The following is a 17,571-nucleotide window of genomic DNA, read 5'->3' as shown; positions in this document are numbered from 1 at the left end:
TGCTTCTCTCTGCAGGGCATTGAAGTCATGTGGACAGGGGGGAACCGCTCACGTGAAATTAGTGGTAGAATGGGACAAAGAAACTAAAGATTAGTAAGTATAAAGTAAAAAGCCTTTAAGTGTGTTCACCTCACGAGCACTGCTTGCAGCTTGCTTATGTGAATTGTGCACCCTTCGGCAAACAGACCCCTCAAACTCCAGCTGTGCCCTCCAGACCCTGTCTGCAGGGACAGCCTGGGGAGTGGGTGGTAAATGTGGTGTCTCCCTGATGCAGCTTGTTTGTGAATACGGAAGAGGAGTATATTCCAGACTCTGAAAGTGTCCGCCAGCAGAGAGAGCTTCATCATCAACCTCAGATCTGCACTTTATCTCAGTGTTTCCAACTGTACACCAAAGAGGAGCAGGTAGGGACAGACTGTGTAGCACAAGACTACTTACCTGTGCTGCTAATGGAGTTCCTCTCTTACTGCTTCTTTCACAGGTGAGGGAAGAGTTGTTTGACAGCTTTAAAGCTCTGTGGCTGTTGAGTTCTCTGAGCACTGGGCTGTAGAGGGAAGTGCATGTCGCCTTTGTGTCTTTGGAAGGACACTCTGCAGTGTGTAACTGTGCCATTCAGACTGGGAAGGACGAGGATTTCTAGGGAGCAGTGAAGTGTCAGAGATGATATCCAAAGTACACCTTTCTTTCTGTTCTGATTCTTTCTTTACTGCTGTTTTTCTTGTGATAATACTCTTTCTCAGGCTGCTAAGCCTGCCTGCTTTTTGCCTTGGTTTTTCCTTCTTCCCCACTTCAAAGGGACCGGTGTTTATAAGGTGCAAACAGCTTCTCTGCCCAGCAGCACCGGCTGAATTCTGCCTCCTGTGTGAGGCACATGTGTATCTGCTTGTCACTGGTTTGAAAAACGTCATTGGGAACCCTGCTTTTCCAGTGAGCTTGATAGAGGCTGGAGAGGAATGAGGCAGAGGGATCAGTGTCTGCATTGGGCCCTGGGGCAGCAGAAGAACAGTGATGTGGTGAAAGCTGCCTTGGAATTTGAAAACCAATACCCACTCCTACCTCTTCCTTGTAGCTTGCCCCAGATGACGCATGGCGGTGCCCACACTGCAAGCAGCTGCAGCAGGGTAGCATCACACTGAGCCTCTGGACCCTACCTGATGTTCTCATCATACATCTCAAAAGGTTTAGACAGGTAAGGATGCCTGCAGTGTTGCTGGAGGACTGCTGCAAAGCCAGGGATTGACCTGAGTAGACCCCCCTCTTCAGAAGCAGCTGTTTTGCCCTACACGTTCCTCTCCTGAGTTTTGTTTTCCCAGCTGTGGTGGCCTTGGGCCACTGCAGCTTATGCTGTTCTCTGCACACAGGAAGGAGACCGAAGGATGAAACTTCAGAACATGGTTAAATTCCCCCTGAGTGGCTTGGACATGACTCCTCATGTTGTGAAACGCAGCCAGAGCAGCTGGAGCCTGCCATCACACTGGTCACCGTGGAGGAGACCTTATGGCCTTGGGAGGGATCCTGAGGACTATATCTATGACCTGTATGCTGTCTGCAACCACCATGGCACCATGCAAGGGGGACACTATACAGGCAAGTGTCCTCTGTTTCACAGAGAAACCAGTTCTATTTCTGTATGGAGTCAGAAGCCCTTGTGGCATTCTTGCCTGATGGAGGCAGAATGCCACAAGTAACAGAAGGTGAAGTGAATGGAGCCACCCCAAATGGTGTTGTTCTGTTCTGAGCAGTAATGTTGGACAAAGTCCTGAAATGTGAGATGTTTATTGTGTTCTGGCAGCCTCAGGCTCCCATCTTGCTAGTCAAACTGGAAGATGATGCATGAATAAATCTATTCCTTTCATTCTCCTCTGAGTCCATCATAGCAAATAAGGTCATGTTAACTATCATTCAGCAAACCTGAGAGTAGTAGGAGTGAAGAAAGTCTCACAGTAATACATTATCTCTTAGCATATTGCAAGAACTCTGTTGATGGCCAGTGGTACTGCTTCGATGACAGTGAAGTTCAGCAGCTTTCTGAAAGTGAAGTCTGCAAGCAGACAGCTTACATCCTGTTCTACCAGCGACGCACAGCAATCCCCTCGTGGTCTGCCAACAGCTCGGTGGCAGGTAGGCCCTGCTGGCACTGTCCAGGGGTGGCTGTAAGTTGTCTTCCACAGGTAGTTTGTCTTTCTGAGGAATTTTCCGCCCAGCTCTGCTTAAGCCCCTACTCTGTCCCCCAGAGCCCAGCAAGCCTTGTCCAAGTCTGTGGATGTGCTTAGAGGCCGTAAGAACCTCCCACCTCTTCTGCTAAGGCAGTTGTGGCAGGGAGGCTGTGGAGATGGGGGAACTCCCCTTCGCCCCAAGCGTGGCTCTGCTCAGAGCTGCCCTTGTCAAAACCAGGACATCAAAACGTGACTGGCTCCTTCCCTGCGGCAGCGCTGTCAGCCCCAGGGAGGCACCAGTAGCGCACGTGTTGGTGGAACCCAGGGTGAGCTGGGGGCAGGTGCACACTTGGTGACCTGCCTTTGGAAAGGAAGGGATTTCTGTGGTGGTGTGGTGGCAGCTCAAGCACTGCCTGCATGCTGGTATTCACAGCACACTGGAACAAGTTGCAGTTATGCCTTTCTCTTCTGACCATAAATGATCCATAAGAGTAAAGCCCCATTCCCTTGGCGGTGTCTGGATGCTGTGGCCGTGCTGGCCAGCTCCAGGCTCTGGGTGTGTGCTGAAGACAGAGCAGTGTGGTACGTAGCTGAGTGCTGTGCCCTGTCCTTGCAGGCTCCACGAGCTCGTCGCTGTGCGAGCACTGGGTCAGCCGGCTCCCTGGCAGCAAACAGCCCAGCATCGCCTCGGCCGCCTCCTCGCGCCGCACCTCCCTCGCCTCGCTCTCGGAATCCGTGGAGCTCACTGGGGAACGGAGTGAAGATGATGGTTTGTATCAGTGGAGGGGGGCGGGAAACTGGGCCACGGCAAGATCCCTACTAAAATAGCTGCAAAATCTGTGGTTAAAAGGGACAGTTGCTCCCAGCAGCTGGGGGAGGCAGGTGCTGGGTTGATAGGAGCACAGGTGAACTTCTCTCTGGTATGAAAGGATGGAGGAGAGCAGGGCAGGAACCTTTCAAAGAAGGCAAATACTATCAATGAAACCTCTCAATCAAGAAGTTCTTGTGTTTGTGTTTTCTCTGGGTGTCACTGCAGCACCTTGGCAGGGAGGCTGACACAGTGCTACAGCTTAGCAAAGGCACTAATTGGCCGCTGCTGTGCTGCTGGCTGCTGCCAGGGAGTGGGGAAAATTCAAATTCACTTGTTGCGAGTAACTCTTCAATTCCTGGCTTTTCCTGGCTCCTCCACACAGTGCCTTGTAGTTTCTGAGAATGTGGAGCTTCAGAGGTCAACTGGGGCATTTGGAAGCGTGTGGACATGTCCCTGCAGCAGCACTGTAACAGCTGTCAGATCTGACCATGGAAGTCACACTTCTAAAATGCTTAGTTATATTTTGAGTTTGTAAATACAAATACATCACTTGATCTAGAGGTAGGAATCCTTCTTTGCCTTTCACATGATGCTCTGGGAAATATTCTTTAATACAGAATCATAATCCTAACTGGTGAACCCCTTGCGAGTTTCAAGGACTTCCAAGGTGCAAACCCTGTGTTTGATGAGAAGAATCTGGGTTTTCAGTTACAGGCTTCAGAGGGTTACTGTTGGGTGACCACTGGCAAATAACAGTTGTTGGATTTCTTACTCAGCTTTTGTCCAAAAATCTGTGCCTGCAGCAGGCATGGAGAGAGACTTAGTGTGGTGTGGGTGGGCAGTCTGGCTCTCGTAGGGAAATGTGGATGGGTGGGATAAAGCAGCTGCAGGCTTGGCTTTCACATTAAGACCATTGCTTGCTTTCTCTGCAGGAGGATTTTCAACTCGGCCATTTGTAAGGAGTGTCCAGCGTCAGAGCTTGTCATCCAGATCCTCTGTCACCAGCCCACTGGCAGTGAGTGAAAATGGTGTCAGGCCCTCGTGGTCACTCTCTGCAAAACTCCAGTTCCGCTCCAACTCCCCGTCGCGCTTCTCTGGAGATTCCCCAGTGCACAGCTCTGCTTCCACGCTGGAGAAGATCGGGGAGGCTGCTGATGACAAAGTGTCCACTTCGTGTTTTGGCAGCTTGAGGAATCTCTCCAGTAGCTACTTGGAGCCTTGTGACAGCGGCCGGCGAGAGCACAGGACGGCTCGCAGAGCCCCTTTGGCTGTCATGGAAGGGGCATTCAGGGAAGAGTCTGTTGTAAGGACATCTAGCTCAGACCTTTCAGATGGGTGTGGTAAAAGCTCTGTGCAGCCAGAGAGGAATCACCCTGCTCTGGATCCTTTTGATAACAACAATCAAATCGCCTTTGTTGACCAGAGTGATTCTGTGGACAGCTCCCCGGTGAAGGAGGTGAAAGCCCCTGGTGGGACGGGGCTGGCTGCAGAGAAGGCACGTGACACCCCTAAGAAGGGTCACAGCTCCAAGGGAGCTTCTGAGCCGGACAAAAGTTTGAGGAAGGGGAGGACAGTTTTGTCTACCCAAGAGACCAAAGTCTCTCACTCTTCTCCTCCACTGAAGAGTTCCCAGAAAGTTTCCCGGTCTAGAAGTAAGACAGACTCTTCTAGGGCCAGCGGGCGACATGGGTCTCCTGCTCCTGCTCAGGCTAGGAAGGATCACAGCGTGAAGCCACTGGAGGCATCTGTCCCATCGGCACAACAGAAGCAAAAGTCAGGTTCTTCTCCGTCCTCCACAGCTGCCAAGAAAACCCCATCAGGCTCATTGACTAAGGGCTCTTCCACTGGGAAGAGCCGGGCTTCCGACCGCAGCCTCAGCAGGGAGGGCTCCAAGATAAGTCTGGGGTCGGATAAAACAAGCGTTACCAGCAGCTCAAGAACGAGCTCCCCGCGGATCAGCCACTCCAGGAGCGACAGCAGGGCCGTGGACAGCAAGCACGTGCGGAGCTCCTCCATGGCCAACCTGCGGTCTCCAAATGTTGGGGCACGTTCTGGTTTGAAGAGGGACAGCAAGTCAGAAGAGAAGGGGTTGTCTTTCTTTAAATCAGCCTTAAGGCAGAAGGAGACCCGGAGGTCAGCAGACCTGGGGAAGACAACAATGCTCTCAAAAAAGACAGGGAGTGTCAGTTCCAAGTCAAGCAGTAAAAACATGCTGGAGGACAAACCAGAGAAAGGTGGTGTCCCACCAGCCTCCCAAACCAATGCCAACATTACTGCAAAAGAAAAACTTGTCTCAAAGGATGCCACACCCAACAAACATTCTCTGCTATCCAGTCGCAAGTCCAAGTCTTCCCAGCTAGATCCTGGAGTCCAGTCTCCTCCTTCCAGTGGCAAGCAGTCTGCTGACAAGCCGCTGAAAAAATTACCTTCCAGCATGCAGGTGTCTGTACAGCCTTCTCTGGAACCTCAGTGAAATGCTGCAATCCAGGTGTCTTTTCTTCTGCTGAAAAGCTAATTTATTCTGAGCTCTTGGTTTTTTTTGTTCATGTGCCTAATGTATGTTTTGAGGAGAAGTTAACTGCAAGTTGTTAAAGCGCCTTTTGATTCTGCCATCAAACCAAATAGCCACAGGCAGCCAGCACTGGTGCAAGTAGCCTAGCTGGAGTCATTGTTGAACGTGAATGCAGCTGTCCCATAGCACTTGTACAGGAGTCTCTGTTGAAAGTGCAACAACTTTCTACAGATTCGAGGGTTGGAATCTGACCCCTGGTTGTACTGACACTTGTGTGCTTTGTAGAGCTGTGAACTGATATTCCTTTGGTCTTGCTCCGAGTGGGCTGTGTCCACGCTGGTGTATGGCCTTGTTCCGAGCTGTGGAGGATGCGAAGGAATCTGGAGAGACTGCTGCTTCTTTCTGCTCTCGACCCTCTCTCCCTGCTCCCCTCCATTTTCAAGCTTTCTAAAGGGCAATATTTCAACACTAATGTTGTTTCTCAGGTATATACTCAGCCAGTATAGGAGGGACTAGCATTAGTGACGGACAGAAAGGTACCTGTGTGTCCGTGTGTGTGAGTGTCTGTGTAATAGATTTAATTTTTACATTCCAACAGAAGGAAGTTTGTGTTTTTTCCATGAAATGTAATGTGCATTTTTTGTTGCTAGGTTTATGAAGAGTTTTGCTCTGTCCATACCTAAGGCAACCTCTGCCTTGTCCTCTAACTATTTTCTTCTGAAACACTCTATTAAGTGACAGAAGAAATCCCTGGGCAGCAGCTGGTGGCCAGCTCGTACGTGTGGAGGTGCTGTGGAAGCAGTGCCATAGGAGAACTGTGTCCACACGCCTGGATGGCCGTGATACTCTCAGGACCCTCCTGTTTAAACTCCTGGGAAGCATTTCCTAATGTGCTCAGACCCTTATCATTGTGTTGTGATTAAGCCTCCATTATCTCCAGAGGTGATGTTTAGATCAAGTGTGGTCCTGCCCTCTCTGAGCATGCTTTGACAGGTCCCTTTGTAGGGATTGGAAGGGCCATACCCAAACCTCTGGAGCAGTTTTCCTGTTCTCCAGGGTACTGTATGTTCCTCCCTCTGGCATGCTTGTCCCCTCCCTGCGGGTCTGGCTGCCATGTGTCCCTCAGCAGAATGGTCCCCTTCTTGTTTGGACAACAGCCTCCATCAGGGTCAAAACACTACATCTACTTCGTTTACATGCCCTTCTTACAGAGGAGATTCCTCAAGTTCTGTAAGATTCCTTCTAAGGTGGATTCCTCAAGTTCTTTTGCATACATGTGGTGTAATCTTTTTGTTTTAAATTCCACGGTTTGTATTGATGTGCTGCGTATCGCTCATGTCAGCAGCAGTCTGTCGTGTGGGTCGCGACGTGCTGGGCAGTGTGCTGGGCACGCCTTGTTCTGAGCCAGATCTGTTCCTGTTGTGCAGTCCGATGGCAGAGCTTCTCCGGGTGTAGTTTGGGACCAGGCAGTGTGCTCTGTGCTGTCAGTGTAACAAACTGGCCTGTGCCACCTCCTCCCTTGCTGAGGTGCTGCTGGCCCTGCAGGCAGCCTTGCCCCCAGGTCTGCTTGGCACCTTGGTGCTCTGTGATCACTTCTCTGCTCACCACACACTTGCAGCGAGCCTGGGAGACAAGGGCTTGGGGGTAGCTGGCACCTCAGAGTGTGTGTGAGACTGAGCTGGGGATGCCACAGAGCTGGGGTCGGTTGTGAGGGTGAGCCCAGCTGCAGTGTCACCCTTGCCATGTCCCAGTGATGTCCCACTGCATCCTGGCAGTGCCTGCAGCCTGCACGTGTAACGCCGTGCTGGGTGCTGTGCCCTGACAGTTCTAACCCCATCGTCACTGTCCCCTCAGTGCATTCCTTCTCCCAGGTGTTTCAGTCTCATTTATTGCAGCAACAAGAAGCAAAGATTGCATTGCTTGCTTCTGAAATGTATGACTTGGATTATTCTTGGATTATTTTCTGTTATATCCAGCAGAGCAGATAAGACTTGCTTCATGTTGTAGTACTTAAATTACTCCCTGAAATGTTGATGTTGAAGTATTTGTTTAAGGTTTTATCTGTATTAAGGTCTTACACTGTCTTGGCTCTTCTCTTGTAACAACTCTTGTAGCAAGAATGTAATTCTGGTGGCTTATGCTGACTCGGGTTGGGATTTTTTAATAGACAGAACTAGTTTCTGTGCTTTTTACCATGGACATTTGTGAAAGGTTATTTTTATCAACTGACATTTTCTTTTCATGCTGTCGCTCACTGAAGGAGTTTGAACTGGAAGCTGGTGTGTGGGTTTTGAGGTGGTTTTGCTCCTGTGCTGCATGCCTGGGCTGAAGGGAATTCGAAGCCATGTCCAAACTGGCGTTTTCACTGAATGCCAGTTCAGTGTTTGTATCTGGGGCAAGAGAATGGTCCTTGGAGCTCCCATTTGAACAGAAGGGGAATGGAGGTCCGGGTGTTCCAGCAGCTGATAAAAGCAGTTGAACCTCTGCAATCCCATGAGATGTAATCATGCTCTCTTTCCCCATAATTCCTGATGGGAATTGCTGCCAACTCCAGCACTATCTGTTCTTTGTATCCTGCCAAACTGGATTTCTCTGTCCCTCTAGAACAGCAGCTCTGGTGCACAGGCTCCTTACTCTGCAGTGGAGCACAAGTGGGCAGGAGGGGCTGCACTGTCAGTGCCCTTGTCTCGGAGAGAGTGGGATGCTGCTCCTCTGTGATGGGTTTTCTGCTCAGGAGGGCTTGACTTGCCGTGTCCTCAGGCAAAACAGTTTGACTTACAAGGGTGCACTGGAGTGTTCGTGAAACATAAGGCAGGCACTGGGCAAAATGTGCAAGGTGTGCGCCTGTGGTCCCTGGGAAGCTCAGTCCATGTTCCATGGTCTTTTTGTAACAGAGCACTTGGGAATGCAGCCACTTTTCACTCTGCACCTNAGAATGTAATTCTGGTGGCTTATGCTGACTCGGGTTGGGATTTTTTAATAGACAGAACTAGTTTCTGTGCTTTTTACCATGGACATTTGTGAAAGGTTATTTTTATCAACTGACATTTTCTTTTCATGCTGTCGCTCACTGAAGGAGTTTGAACTGGAAGCTGGTGTGTGGGTTTTGAGGTGGTTTTGCTCCTGTGCTGCATGCCTGGGCTGAAGGGAATTCGAAGCCATGTCCAAACTGGCGTTTTCACTGAATGCCAGTTCAGTGTTTGTATCTGGGGCAAGAGAATGGTCCTTGGAGCTCCCATTTGAACAGAAGGGGAATGGAGGTCCGGGTGTTCCAGCAGCTGATAAAAGCAGTTGAACCTCTGCAATCCCATGAGATGTAATCATGCTCTCTTTCCCCATAATTCCTGATGGGAATTGCTGCCAACTCCAGCACTATCTGTTCTTTGTATCCTGCCAAACTGGATTTCTCTGTCCCTCTAGAACAGCAGCTCTGGTGCACAGGCTCCTTACTCTGCGGTGGAGCACAAGTGGGCAGGAGGGGCTGCACTGTCAGTGCCCTTGTCTCGGAGAGAGTGGGATGCTGCTCCTCTGTGATGGGTTTTCTGCTCAGGAGGGCTTGACTTGCCGTGTCCTCAGGCAAAACAGTTTGACTTACAAGGGTGCACTGGAGTGTTCGTGAAACATAAGGCAGGCACTGGGCAAAATGTGCAAGGTGTGCGCCTGTGGTCCCTGGGAAGCTCAGTCCATGTTCCATGGTCTTTTTGTAACAGAGCACTTGGGAATGCAGCCACTTTTCACTCTGCACCTCTGCTTGTCGGTGTCACAGATCTTTGGTAGTAAATAAGCTTCCTTGCACGGGAGGGGGTTGAAGGGTGTGGGTCCAGGAAACACTGTTCACTATGAGTGTCAATCCAAGCCTTGTTGCTGTTACAGTCAAGGCTCCATGAGTGATGTAAGGTAAATGTTTCTGAAACTAAATGTAGGTTATTGCAGGCCCTAATTCAAGGGATTTGGGGAAATGCCACATCAGTCTTCTCTCCTTGCTTTAAACCAGACTTTGCTTGTCCCTTTCAGGTATAGGAATTCTTGTCCATGTGTATCGTTGTCCAGCTGTCAGCATGTGGCATGGTACCAGGGAACACTCCAGACAGATATCTGCCAAGTCCTAGATGCCAACACCACAACCATGCCTGGCTGGGGTGGTGGGGTCTGGGACACCTGTGCTGAGAACCTGGGAGCAAAGGTGTACAGGGCAGCCTCTGTACACTGGTGGGGAACACATGGGAAGAGGGAGGTTCAGCAGTGTCCCTGCTCCCAAACAGCTGGGTGAGCTCTAAGGCAGAACAGGCTTCTGGGCATCGTGTTTTCAGTCAGTTTTGGGTTGGACTCACCTGTGCCGGTGTGTGTGACTTGTGTTTCACCCCACATCCCTAGTCTGCCACTTGCTCCTGCTCCTGCAATTGGCCCTCTGGGCACAGGAGAGCAGCGCCTTCATTCCAGTGCTCAAGTCCTACTGGAGTCACCTAGAGACTTTTTTTTACCCTTTTTGGGCTGTGTCTTTTGGATAGTGTTTAGTAGTATTCAAGTTACAAGCACATTTTCAATGACGTGTATTAAAAAGGCACCTTTTATTTGTATTAATCACATTTGATAGACAATTTGGTGCCTGCAGTTCTCTGTAACTTGTGTCTCACTTTGGGTGTATAAATTGTTAACCCTTTCAGACTTATCAAATATGGCTTAATAAAAACAAGATGCTTAGGATAGAAAGCTAGCAGCTTAATTGCACTTCTCCCACTGCAAGTGCCCTCATCCGCCGTCGCTGCAGGGGTTTGCTTTCCGAAGCCAAAACTTGAGCATGACTAACCATTTTTCTCGGTGCCAGGCAGCTTGCATGGCCCTGCTGTCCCCAATGCATGTCCCTACTAACTATGCAAGCCTCTAGCCCAGCCGTGGCTGTGCTCAGCATTGGAGCCGCTCCGTAGGCTCCAGAGCACTGCTTGGAGTCTGTGCCGCTGCCTGGTGGTGCAGCTGCTGCTGGCACACAGGAGCATGTCCCTGGGTTCCTGCTTCCTTTGCACATCTTTGACTCTTTCCTTTGCAGGATTCTGCATTACTGACAAGGCTGGAGCATAGCTTAAGGTCAGAGGGATCGGAGCGGGGAAACAAGAACAACTGATTTCTGTTTTGTGTTGTTTTTTCTTTTCTTAGCAGAGCAGTCCCAGTCAGGGTTCTGTGTGTAGCCTGCCATTCCATGGGATGTAGGCACGCTCAGTGCTGTCAGGGGGGGCAGGCAGCTGTGTGGCCACTCACAGAGCTGCTGTCGAGTGTCCGTGCGAGGGGAGCGGCTCCCAGTTGTTGGTACTGCTCTCTGGGCTCTGCCTGCCTTCCCAGGAGAGCCCCAGCTGCCCACGGGGGTGACTAGGCTTCCCTTTGTGCTCCAGAACCCCGTGGTGGTGGTTTTGAGCCATGTCCTGTTGGACGGCGGGTCCCACCGGGGTGGCTCCACTTGCGTGGCTGGGGTAGCCCGTGAGGGCTTCTTGGTCCTTGGCCCCATGGGCCTGGTGCCCTCCCCTCGGTCAGCCAGCACAGAGGGGATTTGGAAATGACATTCCAAATAATTGTACTGTTGGTTTGGTTTGTTTTTTGGTTTTTTTTGTGGTTTTTTGTATCTTTGTCATTTGCATACTAATCCAAAAAATTTGGCAGTGTCTGATGTTACTTGTGGAGGGAACTGAAATTTAGTTTTAATCTGTGGTGAGATGAAAGTCCTACATGTTTTTCTCAACAAAAGCACCATAAAGCAGTTAGGAGCTTTATTTTGTAAAAGAAAAGCACCTGAAGACTTGTACAATGTCTGTTAGGTCTAAAGGCTTAGGGACTCTTCTATTTTTATAAAGGCGATAGCACTCAATTTATCTGCAAATAAGACACAGATTAAAACTAAGTGTAACTGGCTCACTCGGCCCTACAGCACATGCACGCTGGCCTCAGGCTCGTGTGGCATTTGTGAGTGCAATAAACCCCTTTGGAGGTGCTCTATTGCCTTGGGTAGGGTGACACAAGGGAATCCAGGCCACAAGTGGTTCCATTATTGTCCTGTGGCCTTCCAGGTATGAATTTGTACAGATCTCACCACCTGTGCCTCACCATTGGTTAAAATTGAATTTTAAGTCCTGTTGCAAATGCAGTTTCTTGTCTGGACACAGTGTCAGATTTTACACTGGAATATCTACAGTTCTCAAACTGCATGTCACATCACTGTACCTGGTACAGGGACGTGGGGTTTGCCCACACCTTTGATATTCTCCTCTGTATTTTAATGTTTTTGACCTGTACAGTAATTGGAAAGCAGGCTGTCTTTACTTGGGGTTGAACATTGTACCATAAATTTTAAATTATTTGAGGACAAGTGCATGAGACTGTGTCAATGCCTTTTATTATTTATTTGTATGTTTTATTATTCAAGGTGTATGCACTTTTAATATGCAGAATTTATATTTTTATGTTAAAAATCGTTTTCTTTCAGAAAGAAGAGTTTGAATATGAGGAATTGGAATTAAGTGCAAAAAGGGGAATATGTAATAAAATACAATAAATTTATTACTAGGCATCCTGCCTGAGTGAGCGTTTTTCCAGGCTGCAGGCTCCAGCCTTGCCGTGTTCCTGCTCGTGGGATGCTCTTCCCTGCCTTGCTCCGGGCATGGGATGGGGGCACAGGCTTGGAAACCTTCCCCCTGTGCCCTGATCAGGGCTCCTTTGGGGAAACCCAGAGGCCTGGTTTTGGGCACAGACCTGTATGCTGGGGCGGGAGAGACACGGGCTCCCCCCTTCCCCCACGTTGTCCCTGATGCTTCTCTCTCCACAGACCATCAGCCCAGGCCCTGCGGCGCTCGGCCACGGTCCCAGAGCGGGTGCGGGACCTGCACCGGGGCCTCTGTGCCGGTGAGTTTGGTCCAGGAGCCCTCTGGGCAGGGGGATGTGATCTGGCTCCTCTTTGGGGTTTGGGGGTTCACACCTGCCCAGGCAGAGGTGGGGGTCTTCTCTGTCTGCCCTGTCGTGCCTCATGTCTGGGCTCAGCCCCCCGCATGAAAGGGCTTGGGGGGCCTCCCACCACTGGACCAGTCCCCTGCCACCCCCCGCCCCATCCCTGCTTGCTGCCCACCAGCTCCTGCCACCCACAGCAGCAAGACCAAGCTTGCAGGCAGAAGGGACCTTATGGACCCAAGCCCTGCAGCATTTGGGACCAGAAGACCCCCAGCCAGACCCCCACACCTCCAGAAGCCCCTCAGACTGCCCCTGCCCACAACGTGGCCAAAGGCCTGTTCCCTTCTTGCTGTCACCAGACTCTGGAGGCTTGAAGCTCCTCCAGGTCTGTGCTGATTAAACTCTGTTTTTCCTTCAGCAGGGTGTGCAGTGGTGGCTCTGGACCCAGGGGAGCGTGTGGCTGCCAGATGGGAATATGTGGATGGGCTGCTCCTGCCACCTGCCCAGCGAGGATGAGGATGGAGCAAGGCAGGAGGAGGATGGGCTGCTGCTCCCAGCTGCTGAAGGGGAAACCTCTGTCCCTGGTGTGTCATCTGTAGGTGGCCCCCTGGGCTAGGAGAGCTGCTCCAGCTGCCGTGGGTGCAGGCACCATGCCCGTGGCTGCTGGGCTGCCCAGTCTCAGGTCAAAGGGGGTGCAAAATGCTTTAGTGGTCCAGCGTGTCCTCTCAGCTGAAGAACAGGGAAGAATGGAAGACAATGTTGTTGGAGCTCTCCGAGGGCATTTCCACTGCAGACTGTGATCCTCCTGCTCCATCGAGCCCTTGGATTGGTGCAGCAGGGGCTGGGTCAAGCTTCACAAACTCACCTTTCAACACAGTTTTTGATTCACAAGGTTTTTTCCTCTTCTCCTCCCTCTTCCATGCATGTTTTTGCATGGAGGGGACTGTTGGCACAGGTCAGCAGTATTGTTGGTGCATGCCCCGTGCTCCTTCAGTGCTCACCGAGGGGGGAGTTGCCCATGAATCCCCCTTGGTCCCCAAATCTCCAAATCGGCCATCCTGATCTCCCATTGCCCGGCTTTGGTTACAGAAATGCTGATGGTGTGTTTGCCAACAGCTGTGCTGCATCACCCGTTGCCCCCACGGGTCCCTGGGCCTCTGGGGACTCATGGCCCCTGCCAGCCCCTGCCATGCAGCTTTGGTCTGTGTTTCTGTCCATCCTGCTGGGAAAGGCAAGCCAGAGCCAAGCCCCTGGGTGCTGAGCTGAGGAGCTGGTGGCTGTGCTGGGCAGTCACGCACATATCACGTACCAGAGGCATTGCTTCACTTCTTGTGTAGAAATGGGGATGGCAGATGTCGTATTAAATCATGGGGTCATCACTTATTTATAGGTGATTACATTAAAGAGAGATTAATATAGCCAAAGGCTTCGCAGAATTAATGTACTTGTGTTTATTATATTTGCCAACATTTCTCCAATCCAGCTGGGTTTTTCTGGCTGTGGGATTTAACAGAGAGCCTGCTGCTGTTCCCCAGCCTTGCTGGGAGGGAGCAAGAGGCCCATGGAAAACATGTGAGAACTTTGATCTCCGAGAGATTAATTTTATTGCCTCCCTCTTTCTGAGGGTCCGTGGCAGGTGCTTGGTGCACAGTGAGGACAGAGCAGGGCAGGACTCAGTGAGGGTAAAGCTGTGTCTGGAGGGGAGCCCAGGGCTGGGGCTCCCAGATGTCATAATCCCACGGCATGGGATTATGCTGTGCTAAATTGGGATTAGATTACTGCAGATCTGGGCACAGATTTCTGACACCCTGGGGGAGATGGAGGTGTCCCTGGGCACCACTGGTGGGGGCGTACCAGGCGTTCCCTTGGCCCCTGTGCCCCAGAGCCTGGTCTGGGGCTGGCGGGCACCCGTACACCCATACATAGGCTGTTGGTTGCCTGCTGCCAGGTCAGGGGGCATCAGTGGCGACCCTCTGCCAATGGATGAACCAGAAGAGCCAAGAACACCTCAGGTTTGGCTGGAGGAGCAGAACCATGTGGGAATGGTCACTGGTTGTGCCAAGCAAGGCCAAGGGTGCAGTGGACGGAGGTGGGAGTCACTGCAGCTGCCTGGATATTTATTAACAACTGCCTCTGAGAGCCAGAACAAAACCCAATCTTTGGGAGACCATCAATAAATTGTAACACATTAGGCACTGTCACCCCTACCCCTAGACTCTTAAATTTTGCTCTAATTGGAGTATTGCTTTTCCTTCCTCAGCACTTTTTCCCCTCGGCTGGGTATCGATCCTGGCTCTGTGGGGATCTGACCAACTGTTGGCAATTTATGGGAACATAAAACTAGTCTGTCGTAGAGCAAAAACCCAGCTTTTAATAAGAAATGCTGACACCAGCCTCTGGCTGATTCCCAGGTATATTTACCAGTTTACAGTGGGTACCCAGGTGTGGGGCTCAGGGTGTGATGGGGAAAGGGGACCATTAAAAGTCCCTCAGGCTGGGCCATATTGTGGGCAGGGGTGGCCTGAGTGGCTTCTGAAGATGTGGGGGTCTCTTTTCTGGTCTCCTGTGCCCCATCCCATGGTGGATGAGGGTCTGGCTGGGGTCTCCTGGCCCAAAATGCCACAGGACCTGGGTCCATGATGTGTCCCCTCCTGCCTGGAGCTTGGTCTCGCTGCTGTAGGTGATAGGAGCTGGTGGCCAGTGGGCAAGGCTGGGACTGGGGTTGGCAGGGGACTGCTGTGATGGAGGGCTCTGGTGCTGGGCATCCCCCCAGCCCTTTCACATGTCCTTGCTCCAGCTCCCCCCGCCCCTTTGCTGCACTCCTCTGGTGATGGGTGTTGTGGCTTTGCAGGTCAAGGCTGGTTGTGGATTCCTGGACCTGTGGGTCATTGTCCTGCTTGTGTGTCCCTGCAGGTTTGGGGATGTGGGGCTCCCGAGGAGCAGGTCCCTGGAGCAGGTGGCCCCTGTCACTGTCCCAGCCCAGCCACCCCTGCTCTCCCTGGGCTGGATGTGCTGTCTCTGTCACGCAGTGCCGGGGGGTGTTGTGTTAGGTGTCTCGGTGCTGTAACAGCTGCTCTCCCTGCTGTTTGCTACCGTCTAATTCTGGTTTTATTGAAATGAGCCTAAATTGTCTGGGAATACATTAGCTCAGTGCCTCCCTGTGGTTCACACTCGGTATGGATGTGAGTACCCCGCAGTCGGCAGTGCCTGTGCTCCCATTTTTAATCTCGCAGAACTGGCTCCTTGGAGAAGGGGTGTGTTTCCTAATGGCCTTAACTAGTTTCCAGAGCTGGGACCAGACTGTCTCAGCAGTGGTAAGAGGGGCCAGGAGGGTTCCAGCACTGCTGCACAGCTCTGTGTTCCAGGCTGTTAATAACGCCACGTCCACTGGCGCTGCCCGGCTCCACGAGGATCCATTTGTTCCTTTAACAGGCAGACTGTGCTTGTTGCAAAGCAATTCCTGGAGCCCCTATGACAGTCTTTAAACGTTTTAATACTTTGCGAATGATTTATCATGGGTAACAAGCAGATGACAGACTGCACTTCAAGGTATGGATTATCTATTAGAATCCATGTTGAAGGTGTTTGTGCTGACAGGCTCTTGCCAAGCAAGGGAAATACCTCCAATCCTTGTGTTACAGGAGGAATCAGCAGCTCCTGCCACAGCTCGCAGGTAACCCTGTTCTGTTTGCTGCTTTGGTGACAGGCAGCACCGATCCTGCCCCTGCATGGCCGCTGGATCCAGCGAACCAGGGCTCCTGTCGTGCCTGGTTAGGAGGGACCTGGTGCTGGTTCCCCCTGGCTCTGGATGGATACGTGGGCTGTGACATCTCCTCTCCAGAGTCCCCCTTGTCAGAGAGGGAGCAGAGTGGCTTCACTGCTTTGTGAAGTGATTTGTGTGGTGGGGCTGGTCGTGCTGGTCGTGCCGTGGGACCTGCTGTGCTCCCCACCCTGCACCTCCTGCTGTGCTCAGTGGGCCCAAGGGAGGTGCTGGCTGCAGGACATGAAGCTCTTTGCACTTCTCAGTGCCGGCTTTGACCCTCTTTCACACCTTTTGCAATTGGTGCTGCCTGTCCCAGCATGGCACAGCCAATCACTGGGGCCAAGTGGCGCCCTTGGGGCTCAGGGTGATGGTGATGGGGACGGTGTCCCATGGGGACCCCTCGCTCTGCTGTGGGGGTGGGTGCTACCCTGTTGCTGTGCTGGCTTCATTGCAGCTAGATTAATGCTGGTTATTGGGATTTTTTTCACCTGAGTGTTTCAGCTTCTGAAACCAGCTTCAGCCTGGATTTATTACCTGGCAAATAAATACAAGTGCAGGTTTATTTTGCCTCCTTGTTCATCGGAAAGGAATGAAAATGTAAGCAAAATATTAAAAATAAAATAGACTCAGTTTTACTTTAATTGACCTTTGATTTTTAACTTAATACCTTCCCATGTTGCTGCTTCAACCTTTAATTTCTCTCAGTGAAGTGGCTGTGTTCAATGATTCATTCTGTCCTGAGGCAAAGCACACACTGTAATTGGTTTTTAACTTCCTGGAATGTCAAAGCCAGGATTGAAATTTTACGTATCACACCACCAATTCAATACTGGCTTTAATAATAATGTTGCAGAAAGGGAGGCAGATTTACAGCTGTAGAAAAATGTAATCAAATTTTGAGCCCAAATGCAGTAAGTCCAAATGCTAGTTTTCATTTAGAAGCTTGTTAGATAGATGTGGCATCACCTGAGTAGTTCCCAGCTCGTTTCTGCTGCTCTGTGCCACAACTGTGGGAGCCAGGGGAGGTGGGAGGGCTGGGAAAATGGGGGGAACTGGGGAACCTGGAAGGGCCGGGGGGCTACAGGGCCACTGCTGACGGCACTGCCCTGAGCTGGGCAGAGGCAGCCTGGGGTGCAGGCTGCTCTGGGGTACCGGGTGCCCCTCATCAGTCCCTGGGACAAGCCGATGGGAAGCAGGTGGACGGGAGCCCCTCGTGATGGCATCGGCCCAAGGGTCCACCCTGGAGGAGCTGCTCTGCCTTCCGGGGGGCTGCGGGGGGAGACACCCCTAGAACACTGCAAATGCCAAACAGGTAATCGATTTTGGCCAATTAATGTCTGATAAAAACTAATAACCCTCCTCTCCCTTTCTTGTTATTGAATGACCTCCAGCGATCCATTAG

At 51.4% G+C, this 17,571-nt stretch overlaps 1 protein-coding gene across 3 annotated transcripts in view; it reads left to right on the top strand.

Moving 5' to 3' along the window:
• Window positions 1–14,860, top strand: part of USP31 (ubiquitin specific peptidase 31) — a 32,103-nt gene extending 17,243 nt beyond the window's left edge. Inside the window, exons 10-18 of one of the 3 annotated variants that reach the window (XR_001876173.1) lie at window positions 16–93; window positions 275–404; window positions 1,070–1,189; window positions 1,362–1,587; window positions 1,963–2,121; window positions 2,773–2,925; window positions 3,900–5,455; window positions 12,288–12,364; window positions 12,828–14,860. Coding sequence is in view for 1 of the 3 variants with exons in the window: in XM_017823206.1 (XP_017678695.1) it covers window positions 16–93; window positions 275–404; window positions 1,070–1,189; window positions 1,362–1,587; window positions 1,963–2,121; window positions 2,773–2,925; window positions 3,900–5,440 (2,407 nt within the window). In the remaining 2 variants the exon portion in view is untranslated. Of the gene's footprint in view, window positions 1–15; window positions 94–274; window positions 405–1,069; window positions 1,190–1,361; window positions 1,588–1,962; window positions 2,122–2,772; window positions 2,926–3,899; window positions 6,075–12,287; window positions 12,365–12,824 lie in introns of those variants that run through there. The other 2 variants (XR_001876172.1, XM_017823206.1) reach the window with 2 other exon arrangements.
• The last annotated feature ends 2,711 nt before the right edge of the window (window positions 14,861–17,571 follow it).

The sequence above is a fragment of the Lepidothrix coronata genome, unplaced genomic scaffold (assembly GCF_001604755.1).
Source record: "Lepidothrix coronata isolate B3197 unplaced genomic scaffold, Lepidothrix_coronata-1.0 Scaffold101, whole genome shotgun sequence".
Taxonomy (NCBI): Eukaryota; Metazoa; Chordata; class Aves; order Passeriformes; family Pipridae; genus Lepidothrix; species Lepidothrix coronata.
This window is presented reverse-complemented; position numbering and strand designations above follow the sequence as displayed.